The sequence below is a fragment of the Zonotrichia leucophrys genome, chromosome Z (assembly GCF_028769735.1).
Source record: "Zonotrichia leucophrys gambelii isolate GWCS_2022_RI chromosome Z, RI_Zleu_2.0, whole genome shotgun sequence".
In the NCBI taxonomy this organism is placed as follows: Eukaryota; Metazoa; Chordata; class Aves; order Passeriformes; family Passerellidae; genus Zonotrichia; species Zonotrichia leucophrys.
Window position 1 is genome coordinate 22,281,289 of NC_088200.1, and position 19,709 is coordinate 22,300,997.

At 38.9% G+C, this 19,709-nt stretch overlaps 1 protein-coding gene across 1 annotated transcript; it reads right to left on the reverse strand.

Moving 5' to 3' along the window:
• Nucleotides 1-243: 243 nt before the first annotated feature.
• Nucleotides 244-19,686, reverse strand: OSTF1 (osteoclast stimulating factor 1). The gene is made up of 10 exons (XM_064736424.1): nucleotides 19,501-19,686; nucleotides 8,758-8,804; nucleotides 8,090-8,140; nucleotides 7,944-8,007; nucleotides 6,648-6,701; nucleotides 6,052-6,159; nucleotides 5,552-5,601; nucleotides 5,358-5,436; nucleotides 4,798-4,896; nucleotides 244-2,679 (listed from the first exon to the last, which is right to left on the reverse strand). Exons 1-10 carry the CDS (start codon nucleotides 19,532-19,534, stop codon nucleotides 2,621-2,623), a joined length of 645 nt encoding a protein of 214 aa, XP_064592494.1. The 5' UTR covers nucleotides 19,535-19,686; the 3' UTR covers nucleotides 244-2,620.
• Between the last annotated feature and the right edge of the window lie 23 nt (nucleotides 19,687-19,709).

Consider the following 19,709-nt stretch of genomic DNA (forward strand, 5'->3'; position numbering starts at 1 on the left):
AAGGTCAGGCTAACTTACTTTCAGCAATCTTTGGTCCTTGATATAAAATCAAACACAAGAAACACATTAGTGTCTTCAGGAAAAAGAAGTCACTGTTAAAAGCTGGAGACTGTTAGAAAATGGGCCACTCAGTTAAAACATTTAGTGTGACATTTGTTTTGGGTTTTTTTTATTTTTTAAAAAATGATTCTGTTGTATTTGTTTTGTTTTGTTTTTTTTTTAATCAAAACTTTACTCCTGGAGTTAGACAAAAAGTAATTTATTGCCTGAAAGCTTTCACAGTGATTTGTATTTCACAAGATGAACAGACAGTTTCATAAAGAAAAACAAAGTTGTGGGAAAAAACAAAAAGCAGTAATTTTTGTCCTGGAAAGAAATGACAGCACTCCCTGCGTGCCTGCGATGTAAATGTGCTTCCTTCGGGACTCCAGCAAGACTTTGGATGCAATCCTTGGGCTCAACTTGTGCTTCTGTCACAACTCCTACGCAGCACTTAGATCTGTCTGCAGGACACAGGGTCTTCTGGCAGCTGTTAATTGCACAGACATGAGCATAACCTCTTCCTTGTAGGCTGCTGAACCCGTGGCAGCAGAAGACATTACATTAAGAGTTATTTATGAATACAGACACTACCTCCAAAGCTCCAGATAAAATACAGTGACTTGAGCCATTCCCTCCATGTCCTGTGACACTGAAAAATTTTAAGTTTGTGAGCTTTTCGTTTTTGCAGGAAAAACACTCATGCAACAGATACCTGAAGCTTCTTGCCTCTCATTACAGGACTTTAAAGCTTGCATTTTGAAATTGCATAATTTTAATCAACAGTATGCAGCATAACATGCGGTTTAACTATGATAAAAGGCTGAGCTAGTAAAAGAGCTGGCTGATTAAATGAGAAGTCTTAAATATAATGAGTTATGTTCAACAACTGTTCTAATGAAAGCTAGAGAGAAAAATTGGTGGCTTTGGTTTTTATTTCTTTCCCTCTAGGATCTTCAAGTTCACACAAAATAAAACATCACTGTTCATTTAACCACAGTATTGCACAGGGCTAAAACATTTTTTCTATAGTTTTAACATTTAAACAGTCTAGAATTACATCTGCAAATGATTGCTTGTGCAATGACCCATCTTAAACACTTCTGGTCAATCAAACACTGCCTTCTTTGATAAGAGCTTAACAAGCTTTACTGGCATCTAGTTCTTTGCAGGACGATAAAAATAAAAATCTGGCTCAATGTATTTTTAAAAACTGGAAATTAGGAGTGCTCTAGACTTTTTAAAATATCTTACATACTTAGTGTGATTTTCATTTATCCCCAGACTTCCATAAGAGCTTTTTATTTATCCCCAGTCTTTCACAAGAGATTTTTTTTTGTCCCTATTTTTCTCCATTTTTGGTTTTGTTTTAGTATCACAGACTGCTGTGTCAGAATGAATTTGTCAGAAGTCTCTATTAGAGAAGTTAGCAATAAAAAATTGAAAATGAGATTGTATCTCAAATACTTGTAACATTTACTTACCATGACAATAAGAAAGTATCTCTTGGTAATGTGCAATATTCGGCTACAGCTACTTGAGCAATCTGAAGGAAGTTATTTTTTAACACAGCAGGGAATCTTCAAAGTAGCTGAATTTATTTTCCATTTTTCTTTAATTCACAGGAAGCAGCAATACATTTTAAAAATGTTTATTCAGCTTCAGGTGTCTCTTCTAAAGATACCTGTGGCATATTTGATGCACATCTTCCCTCATTACTTCAAACACACTAAAACTTTGAGGTAATTTAGGACAAGACATAAGAGCACTTGCAAAAAAAAAAAAAGCAAAGATCTGTATTAAAAAATTTTAGGCAGGATAAATAGAAAAATATTCTGTGTTCCTTTCACTACAAATGGTTTCAGCATAATAACAGTTCAAAAAGCAAAATAATCAAGCCACAAAGTCCAAGTGAATTTCTAAAGCAAACCTGACTTAAGCAAGCCTTTCACCTGTGTTACACTTCAGGGACTGGGCCCACAGCAATAGAGAAGACAAAGCACTCCTGAGGCAGATTGTCTCAGGTTATTTTGCATCTCACTTAAGAGGGATGAAGGGAGGGAAAAAAATTTTACCAAAATTAAAAATCAAACCTTGCAATGCTGTCTCCCGTGCGGGCAAACAATTGCCCCTCTCTACAGCAGCATCTCCATTTATGCCTGCCAGCCAGTACTGACTGTCAGTATTGGCTGCATGAAGGAACATATACCCAGAGGGATTTGGGGAAATGTTAGCAGTGCTGTCCTCCTGTCCCACATGGACCTTTCAGTATTCCAGAAATACAAGGCACTTGCTGGGATGGCCTGAGATGAAACCTGTGAGTCTAGAAGATGGTCCTCTCCCATATTCAGTGCTAAAGGTGTGCCACACTTTCTCTATGATAATTCCAAAAAGGAACTCCGACTTAAAATGTGACATTATCTGGCTACATGAAGATTATTCCTTTGCAAGCATGATTTCACCCTCTCATTAATATGCTATACTGCGATACTCTAAGTGAGATATTTTTACAGTTGTAAAGATATGTTTTGAAAATGACATAGGCAATGCAAGTTATAGTTTCCCATATGGAATCAAAAAGCTAATCGGAGTCTTCATCATCAAGGTATTCCTCTGCATTACTCAATGTTCGGACTGTACCTGGAAAAAAACAAAATTTAAAAAAATTTAAAATACTGAAAATACCAGGCACAGAGGCAACAAGACTGACATAATTCACAGAAGTGACAACCATATTATCCTACATTTCTGGAACAAGAATAATGAATAAGTTTAAAATGAACCTGCTCAAATATTTTGGGAAAAGAAAGCTAAGTGAAAAAAAACGTTTCTCATTTTTAGGAGGAGAAGCAGCAAACGAAGAACAGGAAGAAAAGAAATTGCAGAGCCTTGTGCTCAAGGGGCCATATTTCAAGCAAGTACAAATTACATTTCTTCTGCTCCCCTGTTTAGCAGCACAATTAACACAACCTTTTAATATTTCGATGACATGAATTTAATAATTTTAATTTTTTAGAATGTACTTCAGCAATTGACATTTGAATATGTGTCTGTACAAGTAAAACATAAATCTGAACATTGGAGACAAAGTAAGCTTCCTCCAATAAAACAGTTTTAGAGATGGACTGTGATAGAAGCCATATGTAAACAGGAACAAGGGAAAGATGACTGCTGATATAGAACTGAATCTCTGAAAAAGAACAATATTTCACATCCAGACATTGGAAATATTTAAATGCAGAATCAAGAGACAGAAAAATTAAATTAGTGAAAATAACCAAGAAAATACAAAATGTGAGGAAAGTATAGGAAATGGTGGTGTCAGAGTATTATAAAAGCCCAAGTTAAGACAGAAAAATGAACAAAGATGCTAATACTGAAACTGCAATTAGACTGAGAACATCAGCTGTTATATTAAGGCAAGTGAAAAAAGACAGGGAGTGAAATTACCAGAGACTGATAACTAAGACAGAGACAAGGTGACTAAGGACAAAAAATCAGTTAGTCATTGAAACAAAATTAATTTAAAGGGAGTGAAGAAGTAGATTGGTTATGTAGATTAGTTACTTAGCATCAGGAAATAAAACATTGGTACAATTATTGGGATATCAGAAGAGAGAAAACACCTGTGCCAGGTGCCTACAATCAACAACCAAAGATGAACAAAGTTTTTCTAATAGGGATCAAGTAAATTTAGGAAAACACTACATAATATATATATAATAATATATATTATATATACATATTGCCCTTTTTTAATACTCCTTTCTTAAGAACCACGATTGGGAGAAAAAATTTGCCACGTTTCCGAGAAATCCTGATTTCACCTCTGCTAAAGAGCAGAACAGTATTTTTGGTGCAATTGCTCTTCCTGGCCTTCTCAAGTTGCAGTCAGCTATTCCTCCATTTAATTACCATAACCTCTAGGCCCCTACAGGTTAGCATTCCCTCTGATCTCACTAGTCCTGTGAGGATGCAACTGCTGTATTGCATATCCCACCAAACCTGACTGTAACCCTGCCTGTGTTTTCAAGTAATTTCTTATTCCACTTAAGATTTTCCACCCTTACTTCAGCCTCCTGAAAGCTACAGGCAATAGTACTTACAGAATACTGAACAATTCAGTCTTTAGCATTTTAAAATAGCCTCTTTAACTCTTTTGGACAGGGACACTATGCTATTTGGAGAGATGAAGACAAGTGGTAGGCAGTGAGACTATTTTAATTAACACTTAAAAGCATTCTTTATTTCTCAGTTAGACAGTCACTCAGAGACACACAGAAAAAAGAAAGTAAGAAAAAAATTAGCAGTAAGAAAAGGAGGATCATATGTTGGTGCTTCTTTGGCTTAAGTTTGGAAGAACAGACAAGCACATGGAGAAAGACAGGACATTGTTTTATTCTTGTACCCTGTCTCTTTTGGTATGCTACTTTTAAAATAGTTTCTATCCTTGCTTTAATTTTGTCTGAAGGGCCAGTCTTCTATTTTCATCTCTTCCCTTAGTATTTTCACACCTTCTGAACTCTTATGCCTCTTGCTGATACAAGGTGCCATTTTGTGTGGAGTCAGCAGCTCAGCATATGATAAACCATCTTCCTACCACAGCTCTAAACTAACTCTCTCAAGCAAGCCCTTCCAGACACAAGTCTTAGCCCACGTACCTCCCAAATGGTTTTTATGGCTATCAGTATATTGGTATTTGACTAAAGTATTATTTCTCCAAAAGTAAAATTATCAGAAAAACAAAATCAGAAATACCTGCACTCTGTTTCTTCTTAAGCAAAGAAGCACAAGCTGCGTTCGTTGCCATATCTAAAGCCAGTTTCTTCTCGTTGTTTTTCAGATCTGTTCTTGCCCCTTCATGAGGAAAAGTTTAATCAGAAATCACAATCCCAGTTTTTTCTCAACCAATGCCATTATGATATGACTTTCACTAATGTGGGTAGAACAGTAATAGACAAGGGAATCTGAGCTACTGACTGCTCTGAAGCAGACCAAAAGCTATGGATGCTCTTGCATAAGCTACAGTTGTTTAGGAAACTTGCTGGCTGCTCTTCCTTTTTAAGAAGCAGATGTCATTGCTGTTCTGGGGTTAAAGTGCCTAATTTTGTCTGTAAAGCATGATGAAATTATCTTGAGGTGTCTACCTTCCAAACAGCTGCCAGAATTTTCTGCAAGACTTTTCCTGCAAGTCAGGCAGGTGAGCTGGCTCAAGACTGTAGCTGAGTTATACAGAAACACTTAAGAAATACAAATTAAACAACATTCAGGAATCTAGTCTCTACACAGATTGTCGAAACCTTGGTGAAGATCTTTACCCTTTTCCAGCAGCATCTCTACAATATCTGCATAACCTTTCCATGCAGCAGCATGCAAAGCTGTGTCTCCCAGTTTGTTCTGTGGAGTTAGAGGGAAAAGCAACAGGATTAAAACGCAGCAAAAACCCTTTCAGGTTCTACCAAAGGTGAGTAACATCACGCCTCTACGCTAAGGGTCTATGGGTTCAACCTACCTGTTGGTTTAACTCTAGGTTTGCCTGGGCAAGCAGCACATCTACTACATCTGCAGAGAGAGATGGCAAGAGAAGAATTTAGTGGAAAGGAATTATGCTATTTTTGCATTCATTGTAGTTAAGATTCAACAAAAGACCAATCAAATCAGCTAATGAAAATCTGTAAATCAGACTGCATTGAGCAAACAACAATCAGTCACAAAAAATGCTTCTGCATGAAGTACCCCAAATAATACTGCATTTCTTTTTGATCTGTCCTCCTTCCACTTTTCCTCTAAGTTACACTAATGAGCTTGCCTGCTTCAAGAGCAAACAACAACACACAGCACTTGATGGAGCTGAACCTGCCTCCTAGACTGATTTTTATTAAAGAAATAAAAAGTAGAATTACATGGACAAAAACCTGGCTTTATTATTTAGCACTACCAATTTTATCAATCAGCCTAACAAGCATAACAAGAAAACCAGACAACAATAATTTCAAATTAATGCTCTGATACCTTTATGGCCTCCATGGCATGCCCAATACAGAGCTGTGTTTCCAGCTTTGTCTAAACCATTGACACCAACTCGATTATCCAAACACTCTCTCAACCAGCTCAGGTTGCCTGAAAGACAAAATCAGTTTTTATTATTGTTTTTTCTTTGGAAAGTTAAAAGAAGCATTACAGGTAAACAGTACTGTCTAAATGGTGTCAGTCTTCCCATGAACTCATGAAGAGAGGAAGCGATTAGCAGCAATTTTCAATTCACTGAACAACCACTCATACCTAGTCATAGCAAATCATGACAAAGTCATACTAACCAGTACCAAATATCTTTCCTCCTATTCCCAGATCTTTACATCCTATATATATACCTATATATGTAGTTCACTGGATGGTACCACCATTCCTCTGTGTATAGACAGAGTGCCAATTCCACCAGGCAGTAGCCGTAAAACTTACCAGACAACTTGCTCAAGAAACAAAACAACCAGAACAAGTAAAACATCTTAATTCTAAATATATTATTATTATTATTACTCTCATTATTATTACAGTAGAAAACAAGCAAATCATCCTTTGGCATCACACAACTAAAACACCAAACATACCTCGCTTGGCAGCTTCATGCAGTGGATTATCAATAGACTCTGCTTGCTCTGCCACTGAAACGAAAGAGTAAATTCTAACTACTTCTGAAATATGTACTTGAAACCTGTGTGGAAACAAAGTGTACTTGATTCTAAAATGAAAACAGATTTGTGAGTGACAGACTAGTGAGACGCACTTTAATTTCCAGCGTATGGGAAACTAATTCAGAGAAAACCTTGTGAAAACTCCAAACAGCATCACATTGCACAAGTGGTCTAAGAAGATGTGTTCCTAATACTCTTTGTTCTTAAGGTCTGCAAAATCTTCTGTTCTGCTTATATATGGAATTTTTGCAAATGTGCGGACAGAGACACCACCCCAACCCTGGTCTAAAATTGAAGCCTTACAAATAATCTCAATGGGAACATGAATTAAGAGATTTTTGGGTTTATTTTCAATATTCACTTCAATATTCAAAAGAAATTTGAATGTAGATACGCAGCATGTATAAATTAGCCTTCTTGCATACTAACAGTGCATGATCTCTGATCTCTGGCAGACAGCAAGAGTAGAGTCAGTTTGGAAGTCACAAACTAAAGTGAAAATTCATGTAGCCTCAATGACTACACCACAGATTTCTATTAATATATTTCTACTAACTACAGGGCAGGGAAACAGAGCATTGCTACCATAATGTCTCCTACTGAAGAAGGGACAACATGAATCAACCTAAGTCATATTGGCAGCTGTGATGCAATCTGTCATGAGACACTGCTACGCTGTCTACAATTCCTGGCAGAACCTGGAGGAATTGTATTGTGTTGTCTGTATTGATGGCTTTTAAAAGTGATTTTCGTTGAATCTGAAAAAGCTGTTTCTATTCAGTCCAAACACACACGGGATATTTAACGTGGTACAAACCCCAAGAAACCAACGTTTTCTGTGGCAGAATATATTCACTAAAAAAAACACAAAAGGCAAGCAAAACTCCATCCTTTAGATCCAAGTGTTCCTCCCCTCAAAACTTGAGAGTATCTCAGTATCTCTGAAGAGCGTAACCAGAAACATGAACACTCAGCAAACTCAAACTGTCCCTAGGTTATTAAAACACAAGACAGCTTGTGCACTGCTGATGTAGTGGTACCTACAGTGGTTACCACTGGTAACTGCTACTGCAGATGGATGTATTCTGAAATACATGGTGGAGTACTGTTAAGCACCAATACTGTGGTCTATTTCTGAGATGATGTCTTTTTATTTAGTGATTTCCTTTAATTGTGAATGATCTTACCAAATAAAAATATTCTAGACTTTACCATAGTTGCTTGGAATTAGTCCAGTTCTCCCTTTACAAGTTCCTTTCCACCAATTTGTATCACTCTGCAAAAAAAGGGAAAATATTTTAGATAGGATATATTGCATCTCAGAAATATTCAGTCTGTGTGGGATGTCTTAGACTCACCATGTCTGAGATGTAAATGATATCTCCTTCTTCAAAGTACAGTTCATCTGGCTTTAACAAAAAAAAAAGGAAACAAATATATCTGAATGTGTGAATGTAGGAAAAACAAATACCTGGATAAGTCAGAAAACATTCACCTTTTCATTCAAAAAAATGATAACTCAAATTCTCTATCACCAAGACAACAGCCTGACAGTCCATAGTTTGACTTGCTAACAGCTAACTTTCTGGATCACTAACTTTCCTAACAACACAGGAAGACTGTGGCCTTTCCAACAAAGCACTGTGCATAGGAAGCAGTGACATATCTCTTAGGTTTGTCAACTTCATTTGGGACTCTTTTTGGTTGGTCCCAGTTCTCCAGATCTCTTAGGTCTCAACTATCATTGCTGTATTTGGAAGAGAAAACAAATTATTCAAGATTTCTGATCCTTGATTGTAGGTAATAAACTACAGAAGAAAGCATGCTGCTTTAAACAGAGCTGCTCTCAAAAGAGAATTGTGATTAATCAGACAGTTTTATTCACATTAAGAATGACTATCCATCAACAGTTTATTAAAATTTAAGTACAGTAAGTCTAATATGCCAATAATAGCAGAATTGAAGAAATATGATGGACAAGGTTAAAAGCAAGATTCTCAAACTGCCGAAGTAAAGATGTACTTACCGTTCTGGGCTCAAACGTATAAAGGGCCCTGAATACTTTAACCTGCCCTAAAAAAACCAAAACAAAACAAAAAAAAACAACCCAATTAAAAAGTCAGTACCAGTACCATGCCTTTAAATCCAAATACATTCCTTTAAGCTTAACACCAGTTGCTGAACGAATTTGTGCTCTCAAAGAAAATCACGATGCAGATACTCAGCAACCTGAGTTAAAAAACCCAGCAACATGGACTATGAGGGAAACTGGCCACCTGATCAGTTACGTCTAAGTAGCCTCTTCTGCACACTTAATACAGTCTTTATAGCTCACTGGGTAATAGAAGTGCTGCCATTGATTTCTGAGGAAAAGAGTAATTTCACTCATATACACACTCACACATGCTGTATGTACTTTTATTACTAACATCAAATCTGTCAAATGACAAAGAATTAAGGAAAGAAGAAAGAAACAAACCAATGATCAATGACACCAACATGTTCTTACACTTACTTGCAGTCATTATTAGGAAAATAATGCAGTAACACAGAACTCATAAAGAAAAATGACAAATGGTCACAAAGCCCTATTTAATGTACAACTGATGTCCTGTTCTATTCAGATGCTTAACACAAGGCATAGGGTTTGCAACTCCAGTAAGTGGCTAACAGATGCTCTAATAGGGCACTTTCAAAGGGATGGACACCAGCATTCAAGCCAAGAAAAAATAACCTGAATGCAGAGAGCTTTAAATTAAATTGCATAAACTGCAAAAGAAGGTTCCCTACAAACTTTTTTAAAAATTCAAAAGGTACTTTTCAAGAGCATGAACAGAAAGTACAAATATAGAAGAAACATGTATGTTACATAATTTAATTAGCCGAGCTGCTGGAGTCCATTGGACTTAGAGGAATATATTAGGCAGACTGCTCTGTATTGTTTACTTTTAGGTATCTGAAGTCCTAAGTATGTACCTTTATTTACTTTTAAATGTTCTAAGCTTGCAAGTGTAGGTTACACACAGGTTCTTACACTATATGTGTTTATACAGATTAACTTGTATAAAATTGCAGAGTTTGATCCATTAGGAGAATGTGTTACTTAGGTCACATTAGGTCCAGGCTATTTTGTCTACTCAGAGAAACTGATGAACTTACTACCAAAGGCCATACAGTAAAATAAAGTGTACACATGCAATGTTTTGTTTTGTTTATTAAATAGAGATAAGCAAGTAAAGACAGACTAGGTCTCAAGAACAAGCCTTTACATTTCTAATTAAGAACCATCATCTCTAGAATTTTGTCCTTTTTTTTCCTACTAGATGTAGTCTTTATAATCCCTTTTGTATCTAAAATCCTAACCCACAAAAGCAATCATTTTAGAATGTTAACTTAAGGGTTTTAATGAGATTCTGGGGGCGAATATGCTAACTTTGAGAAAGGAGGATGGTACCCAACTGCAATTTTGCAGCATCCCTTGGGGTGGCTTTTAAACTATATTTTCAAATGCTTCTGGATATTTCCTAGCAACAGTAATGCCAAGGTATACTTGCCAAGGCATAACAACTAAGCAAGACGTTTCTTAGTTCTCTATTCTCAGGCTTTTTTGCGACTGAGTGTACGTAAAACTACAAAAATAAGATTAATATGTGTAAACACTTTGCTAAGTGCATGTAGATACTGTACATATTTCTTTTCCCAATATGTAATTGCTCATCCCAGTTCTAATTTTTAATAACAGGAATTAGGTTTCGCTTTATTGGTTGGCTGTCTCTTTAGGATAGCAGCCATTTCCTAGACATAAACGGTCCAACACTTCTCAAACCTTTGTCCCTGAAACAAAATACTTCCAACCGTGGCAACTGCTAAAAAGAATGAAACCTGAGTGATGTTTACTACCTATACAGAGATGATGAACAGGGACAGCACACAGTAATGCATCCTGGACCAAAGAGCTTTAGCATGAAACGTGAACTGCAGCTGTGGAGAAGCTAGCAACAACGACAAAAAAACCCAAAAACCAAAAAAGAAAATAACAAAGAACAAGAAATGACACAACAGGAGGGAAGACAGGAGGGAAGACAGGAGTACTGACCCTCCTCCTTGGCTTTCTCATACAGAAGACACAAAAAAAAAAGACAGAACTGCACACTAACAACTATGGAGACTGCAACCATCATGCAAAAATTCAGTGTTTAATGTAAGTAAGAGGAGGAAATGGACAACAAAAGGGAAGAGTAAGAAATATTAAAAGGGGAAATGAGAAGATGGCAGAAGACAAGGAAAAGGAGAAACGTGCATTTGTGTGTTTCATGTGTCTTTTATACTAACATACTGCATATGTGCCAACAGATTTTCTAAAGCTATCACACCTGTGGAGGCAAAGAAAATAGGAAACACCGATGCTGATTACAGTATGGCTAACACATTGTGTAAACAAAATTCATTTTTCATTTGTTTGTGGGGTTTTCTTAAATTGCATAAACCTGAAACAGGGAGTTACTTCCCCAAATGTCCAACTGTAGTGTCATAGACAGACCAACACATGCTAAAACACTCTTCTGTGATGAAATACAAAGTACAGATCTGCATCTATAGAACTACAGATCTCGTTAATATTAATTTCACAGTACTTTATATTGAAGTTAAACACTGCTCATTACTGGCATTGATATTTCAAAAATTTATTGATTAAAAGATATTTAGCCTGTTCACTTTGCTTTATTTAAGAGCTTAGAACAAGTGGATTTGAGCATTTGTAAATTTTGATTTTTTTGTTACCAAATTCTAATGCAACTTACAGCCTAGAGGATTAAAATAACAAAATGTTAGCATGCAAAGGGCACATCAGACTTGAATCCTAGTTCTGCGAACAAGAGTAATTGTATTTTATTAGGCACATGGGTGCCCTAATCCCAGGGAGGCTTTTTTTATGTAGCAATACCTATCGCTAGGCATGCGGACAGAGCTTGCATTGGCAGTAATTTTTGCTTTGGAGGACACAAAAAGATAGAAAGTGCCTGAGGTCTTCCTCTGTTTCCACTTACTACCATCTCTCTAGTACAAACCATGTTTCAACATTCCCATAGGACAGTGAACCAGTAATTAGCACAGATTTGAACTTATCAAAGTAGACTGACTGTACCTCCCCACCACATACTTTTAAAGGACAAAGTAACTAGAACACAGAGCACACGTACTTTTTTAAAATTTCAAGGCATCAGGCACACATTAATTACTTTATTCTCATCATGATTAATTAGATATTCTCATAATGATTAATGAGAGGAGTTTCCCTTTTAAAAACAAAGCACATGGAAGCACAGGGCAGTGATATGTCCCACAACAAATATTTTTCTAAGCATAGGGACAGATTCAAAGGGGTCTTCTTTTCAGTCCTGTTATGCTCTGGTCTGCTCAGTGGGTTTAGGGGAAGGTTGTTTGAGTCATTTAGAGCAGTACAGGAGAAAGAACAAAAATCTTCAATAACAAGCCTTTACATGCAAATTTTCAGAACATTCAGGTAGAATTAGATATTTAGCAAATTTTAAAGCAAAATCCACACAAACTAAGGCACTTCAGAAACTTTAACTTAGTCAGCTTTAACTTAACCAGATACAGGTCATTTAAAAAGGCCTTGATTGGAATTTTTTCATCTAGTTTACCATATATTTCCAGAAGAAGTTAGGAGAAGAAATACGGAAAGAAAGGATAAGATAACAGAAAGAAATCACCACCCATGGACCCGGGGACAAGACTAGCCATTTTGATGTCCACATCAAAGTGACAGCCACAACCTTGATCCACAGGGAAAATCCCATGAAACACTAAGTTAAATGTATTATTATATGCTCAAGTTCAGGTGGGAATTACCAGGTATCTCCAAGGGGGGAGCAGAAATTAACACTCTCTGATATAACACTGTGGATCATCCACAGTTCTCTCTGGTGGGAGGCCTCAGAAATTGGTCTGGGGCCTGAATGGTTTATGGCACCTTCTAAGATATGACAGCTACCTTTCAAGTCATTGTAGCTGAGCTGGTTATACCCCACCAGCAGGGATGAATATCTTCAGCCTTAGTGTGAATGTCTGACACCTTCCCCACAGAAGGGAATTTTCACACCTGAGCCAGATGAGTAAGGGAAGACATGATAAAACACTCATAGCCTCTTGCCTTATCTGGCTCAAACCCCAGTTTCTTGATAAACACGGGCTGATTTGTTGTAGTCATCCTCTGGAGCTCACACTTTTTCCACCTGATCTTCCACATCATCAGCAAAGCACACCCTGCTTTTGCAAATTTGAGAGTCACTAGTAATATTTGAGTCTCACAAATCCCAAACTTTAGTCATAAGACTGTCTTCTCCCTTCTTATGGAATTTGCATTAAACATATGGAAAACAACTACTTCACAAGCAAAAAGTGTAACTTATTATCTATGCTGAATAGACACAAATACTCTTAGCGTACAAACCTCCACTCTCTCTAGCTAGCAACATAAAACTAATGTCAGGTTGGGCCAACCCCACACCTTTTAATTTATTTTGAATAACTTACTTATAAACTTCTCCAGCCTTTCTGAGGAAGGGAAACATGCAACTCATAATTCTAAAAGGATCCTTTCCCTGCTAAGCACATAAAAGCAATGAAACAGAGAAACTAAACAGCAACGACAGCTTAAAAACGCAGCTTCTGATACTGAAGAGAGATACCAGCACTGCTTCATAATGCTAAGTAATTAAAAGACCTCACAAAACCAAACCACCATTTTCTAAAAATACTGAAAGATTTTTGTTTTCTTCTTACAACTCTGAGGTCTATTTTTAATCAATTGCAGTATCATTAACAGAAGACTGCTTCCAAAGAAGTGCTAAGTAAGGAGCACAGCAACAAGGAGTTACTGTTTCTCTCACAGTGACTTTTTTTCCCCACTTCCTTTCAGTTCTTTTACTCTAGCTTCTCCAAACCGCCACAAGCATTAGCATTAAAATCCCCTCTACCACCAAAACATTCTCCACTCTCTTATTTGCTTTCAACCCACCTAATGAAAAGCTAGAAAAGAAAAAAAACCAAAACCTGACCTATACCTGCATGGCATTACTTATTTAGGCATTTGTGTTAGGCTGAAATTTCAGCACCAAAGGGGAGATAATGAATTTCATTAGCTGTCAATTAACATCACATCCTCAAACATAAAACCACCCCAACACAGTCCTTGGTTCAAAACACACATATTTTAAACAAAATAATGATAAATCAACGTTTACCAAGGCTTGGCCCCACTGGACTGATATGAGTCTTGTTAGCATCTGCTGTAGATTGCCATAATCAAATTTCACTGACTCGAATAAGGTGCTACTATTTAGATATTGATCCTGATGCAGCATCTTTTCATTAGCTATATTAAGACTGAGTAGCTCAAGACTACCATAAAAATCGTAATAACTAACTCAAGATGAATTGACTCACTGAGTGTCACAAAGCATTGTCAGTGCCTACAGTACACGGAGGGATAATTTCTGTGCTGTAGAAAATCAGAATTGACTATGGTAGTCTACAGTTAGTTAAAAAACCACAAGTCTGTCAACCTCTTAAATGGTTCAAGCTAATCCTAGGCTCTCATGGGCTACCTTTCTCCTTGCTGGCAGAAAGCTAGACAGAAACAGCTCAGAATCAGTTACTCAAGCACCAGCTTGATTGAAAACAAATTAACCTGAACTCCTACCTGTAGCAAATGTCCAAAAAGGTGAAAATATGCAAAGCCTGTTCCAATATCTGACAATCAATTTCAGTGACAAAATTTTCCTTAATGTTGAACCTAAACTTGCATAGCACAACTTGAGGCCATTTTTTCTCATCTTGTCACTTGGGACAAGAGAAAAGCACACACCTTTGAACAATCTCTCTTCAGAGTAATAGAAAGAAACAAGGTCTCCCGAGACTCCTTTCCTCCAGGACAAACACCCCCAGCTCCCTGAGTTCACACCACCTACTCTCCAGACCCTCCATCAGCTCCGCTGCCCTTCTCTGGAGTCTCTCCAGCACCTCAACGTCTTTTTTGTAGCGAGGGGCCCAGAAATGGACACAAGACTTTAGGTGCAGCCTCCCCACCCAATACAGGGGGACAGGTACTGTCTGCTGTCCACACCACTTTTCATGCAGGCCAGGATGCCAGTGCCCTTCTTGGCTACCTGGGATGGCTCATACTCAGCCAGCTGTTGACCAACACCCTCAGGTCCTTTTCCTCGGCAAGCTTTCTAGACTCTGCCCCGAGCCTGTAGCATTCGGAATTGGAAAACAAGGTGCTTTGCACACAGGTCTCCAAGCAGGTACAGAAGTACTGGAAACACTTTTGACAGGAGTGCCATTTGTACTTTGGTATTTTGCTCACCGACACAGCAGAGTCCAACACAGCATTTACGGATTGCCACAATGGAGACAGAAAAAGGTGGAGCCTCCAGTGTTTAGAGAACCATCTTCAACTTCTAAATAACGCTTACCAGAAAGGGGAAGTGAACACAGAGAATACACGTTGGGGGAGGGGTAGAAGGGCATACTAAAAAATGCAAAGGATAGACTGGTGCCAGCCTAGATGACAAACTGAGGTATCCAGGAACAATCATGGACTGCACTAATCAGTATGTGGAATGGAAGGAACAAATGCCATTTCATTAGAGAAAATCAGAAGTAAAAAGATTCTCACAGAAAATATAAGAGAACACAGTCTCACTGTCATAGCCTGATCTGAAATCCTCTGTTTTTCACCAATTGCATTTTTATGAATACCAGCGTGCCTTCACTTGCAGGAAGCTTGCTGGAGGTCCCAGCAACTTGCAGTAATAAGAGGGTTTGAGGTCTGAAATGAAAGTTTATAATTCATATTGAAAGCAGACTGGGAACTGTTTAATTGTTTCTCTGACGTTTTTCTCCCTTCAGACCTGATGACTGCAGTATAACTCCCCACATCCACATGCTCACATCTTCTTAGCTAACAGAAACCTTTCTTTGAGTACAGAAGAAACCCAAACCACCATCACTTATGTCAAATTTAAGCCAACTGCCAAGGCATTAGGCATGTGACTCAATGCAAGTGTTCTGCTCCTGTGAATGCTGTCACAGCTCCTACTTCACCTTAGAACTGAGGTGAACTTGTTTACGATTCAAACTAAGCATCTATGTCAAGAATCCTACTTTTAACTCTGACAGGTACTAGTGGGAGAAAAGTCAACAAATCTGCATTGAGAGGTAGCAACCCTTTATGTTAAATCCTTATGTTTCCTCCTGCCTCCCTGTCAACTGGAGTAATTGAAAACTCTAATTTTCTTGGTACAAAGGCTGGTCTTTCTCTATCGAATATAACTGTTGTCTCAACTCTAGGCCAAGATCAACAAACCTTACTGTGAACACGAAAGTAAGACTTTTTAAAAATATCAGTACACCCCTTTTGTATCCCCAAAAGCTTTTGCTGCACACTATATAAGGCTCTAATCAAAAAGGCATCACCAGATAATTAGCACTCTTCAAGAAAACACTGTTTAAGTAACAGACAACTAAGCAGAAGCCATTAAAGCTTGTCAAATCCAAAGGACTTAACAATCCTGTTTGTAAACAGGATTAATATCCGACATGATATGAACTCTGCTTAATGTAGTTCGAGACATCAACAGATTTCTTAAAAGATGGAGGGGAAGCCCTACTCTTGCATAATGCTGAAAGAAAAAAAAGTATGGTTCTGCTATTTTCAACATCCACTCCATTCCGTTTCATTTTTGATAGTGAGTCTAAACAAAAGCTACAGCTAGAAAACAGTAACAATATAGAGTTACACAGGAAAAGTACAGTACTTCTTAAAAAAAAGGCCTGAAAACACTATAAGCTAAAAGACATTTAGAGTCTCTATAAACAATCTTGTTCCCTTACCCAAGGGCTGACTACAGACCCAAAAGACTAGCTCAAGCGCTCAGAAACACAATTGTCTAACATATGTTGATTTCAAAACCATCTCTGTAACTGAAATCCTTAAGTGCTGTGCACACAACAGGATTTACAGAAAAGCAATCTGTCAGAAAAAATGCTCTCATGTACTGAAGAAAATGACAGTGTCACAGCTAGTTGGTTTTCCCCCTTCATATCACCTCTCTTCCCTGCATTTTTAAAGCACTAAACTCAGGTCCAAAATCCTTTAGTTGAGCACTGAAGACTCAGTGTTTTAAAAAGGAAATTTATTTCACGATATATTTTCACTTCCCCACCACCAAAATATTTCCCTCCTTCTCTGTCCAATCTGCACTTCCTATTTCCCAAACACAATGGAATGAATGACAGTAACCAATGTCTGGTTTTCTCTCCTGTTTGTCCTGCACTTTCATAATTCATAAGCAATGCAAGCAGGCTTGCTGTTTCCTGACAGAGCTTACAGACTTGATACCTAATAACCAGTGAAGAAAAATCAACACAGCTTGGCCAAAGGCACCAAAACACTCTAGTAAATGCAGTCAAAATGACACCGAAAGAGACAGCCTTCCACTGCTGTAGAAACTATGTCACCACATGAAGTACCTATATTTATGTCCTTAAATAACATCTATCTATAACCTCAAGAAATTCAATCACAGTACCAAAGGTGTACTATCTGTATTCTGTATTAACATACAGAAGTCAGACATGCAACTGCAGAGACATTTAAGTATGTGAGAAGGCAGTCCCTTTCAGAAAAATGACTTTGAAAAAATCTGACACAACAGACACCACTAAATTTTCTCTCCTGAAAAGTCAGGGATTTGGAAAAATGAGTCTTATTACCCTTAATCGGCTCTGAAAGTCACTAGCAATACAATCTTACTTTCTTACTTACTTTGTTCCTTCTCCTATGAATTTCCTTTTGCTGTGTCAAGCACTCATGCTGGAAAACCAGCTCAGCAAGTTCATCAAACATAAAAATAACCTTACATAGACATACAAATAAATGGACATAAAAAAGTTGAGAGCACCATCAGCTTGTCACGTAACTAAATGGAAGAGAAAGGATGGTGGGGGTAGGGAACATGTCCCTTTGATGACAGTCCACATCTTATCAGATCAAGCACACCACAAACTGCACCCCACCAAACTAGGGAGAGAAACCTAGCTTTGACAGAACATGTCTGAGTCAGTCTGAGAGCTCCTGTAAGTTAGGCAGGGCTACAGCCTCTAACTCGTAAGAAACTTATGTTAAATTTGACTCATCTTCTTGAAAAACAGAAAACTGAGTTATCAACTTCATCGGAAAATCCCATTTTTCACACCTACTCAGCTGTGAAACACCACATCCTTTCAGAAGCCTGCAGATTTCCTCAGTACTGATTGTTTTTGGTAAGGGTCCACAACAGCAATGCTTTTATTACCGTCTTTTTCATTTCAAGTAAGCTGCTTTCAAAGCAGCTTAGCAAACTACAGGGAGAGGAAATTCTTATGAGGATGAAATTACAGCCAAGAGAGCTTTGGCAGATTTTGCTTCTGCAGGCAGGATGAGACTGATGGTTTAAATGGTCTAAACTTTTTTCTGCACTAACGTGACTTCAAATTAAAAATCTGTTTTATAAGCTGCCTAGTTGAAATACTCAACTAGGCTAAGCATTTTTTTACATGGGCATTTCAAACAGTATTCCAAGTGCAAAAAAAATTGAAGTTTGGATGTACCTAGGGATCAGACAGTCCTGGTTTGGGAGATGTCACAGTGGGTTTTTAATTTCTAAATAAGAATTTAAGCTCTTACAGTGACAGATGATACAAAACCATGATAAATACCCACAAAATTTTCCAGATCAATTCCTTACTTAAAAAAACCCCAAACCCTAAAGCTAATGGTTAAATTTGTCACAGAAGAATGTATATTTATTTGAAAAATGCCACTTCTATTCTAAGATTTAAAATTGTGCAACTTCCAATGGCTTTTCAATTTATTTTTAGAAGAAGCTAAGGTTACTATTAATATTTTTAGAAAATTGGCTTTGCAGTAAATTTTTCTGACAAAAACACAGGTGCAACACCTTACACATTGAGGACTAAATGCACTAGAAAGGGTGATGTGCACATTGACACCAGAATTTCCAAGAGCACATTTAGAGTTTGGCTGTTAGGAGTCCTACAAGGGAAGACAGCAGATTCCAACTGTAAAGATGAAGAATGTTGCATGCGACTACACTATAAAACTGGTTTTATGCGTTAGTATATTGCCCATTCGAGCAATCACGAGACAAACCTCGGAGCACTTCAGCGCTGTTTGTTAATAGGGTAAAAGGCTTCCTGTGCATTTCAGGCTACGCAAGCAGCTTCCGGATGGCCACCGGGCACGCCACGGCGCCAAGTGCCACCGCCGGCCACCGCGGCCCCGCGCTGCCCACGAGCGAGGCGGGGCCGGAGGGCTCCGGCAGCCCGTGACACGGGGAGCCCGTCCTGGGCGATGGCTCCGAACTGGGGGCATTCCCCAGCCTTCTCCCGAGCCAGAGCGGGCGCGGGGTCGGGCCCAGACCCGGCGCCGAGGGCAGCCCCTGCTGCTTGGCAGCCGCGAGAGGGGCAGCCCGTCCGGCCGACAGCAGGCGTGCGGCGCCGGCCTTCATGGCGGCAGGGTGCGGTCCGGAACGGAAGGACGGCCGTGCCCGCTCCCACCCTCGCCCGGGCTTTTCGAGAGCGCAGACCCGAAACCCAAGCCATTCACGTGTCGGCAGCAGCGGGCTGCGCCGCGCCGCGCACGGCGAGGACGGGCCAGGCCGCCGTGTCTTCCCCTCACCTGGCTTGGCCGGTTTAGGTGGCGGCTTGGACATGGCTGGCCTAAGCACGGACGGGGGAGCGGCCCGACGGCGATCGGCTGCCCGGGCGCGGCCCGCGGTGAGAGACGGCGGTGCGAAGCCCGGCAGTCCCCGGGCGCAGCGCGGCGGCGGCAGCGGCGGCGGCAGGAGCCGGGACGAAGGGCGGGTCCCGGCCGGCCCCGCCCACCCC

Bases quoted from the DNA above. Each gene is read 5' to 3' on its own strand.
- OSTF1 (XM_064736424.1), bottom strand. From the start codon at position 19,534: ATGTCCAAGCCGCCACCTAAACCGGCCAAGCCAG. The intron at 8,141-8,757 runs GTAAGTACATCT...TTTTTGTTAAAG, and splicing joins ATACGTTTGAGCCCAGAACG to CCAGATGAACTGTACTTTGA. The intron at 6,160-6,647 runs GTATGTTTGGTG...TTTGTCTTTCAG, and splicing joins GCATGAAGCTGCCAAGCGAG to GCAACCTGAGCTGGTTGAGA.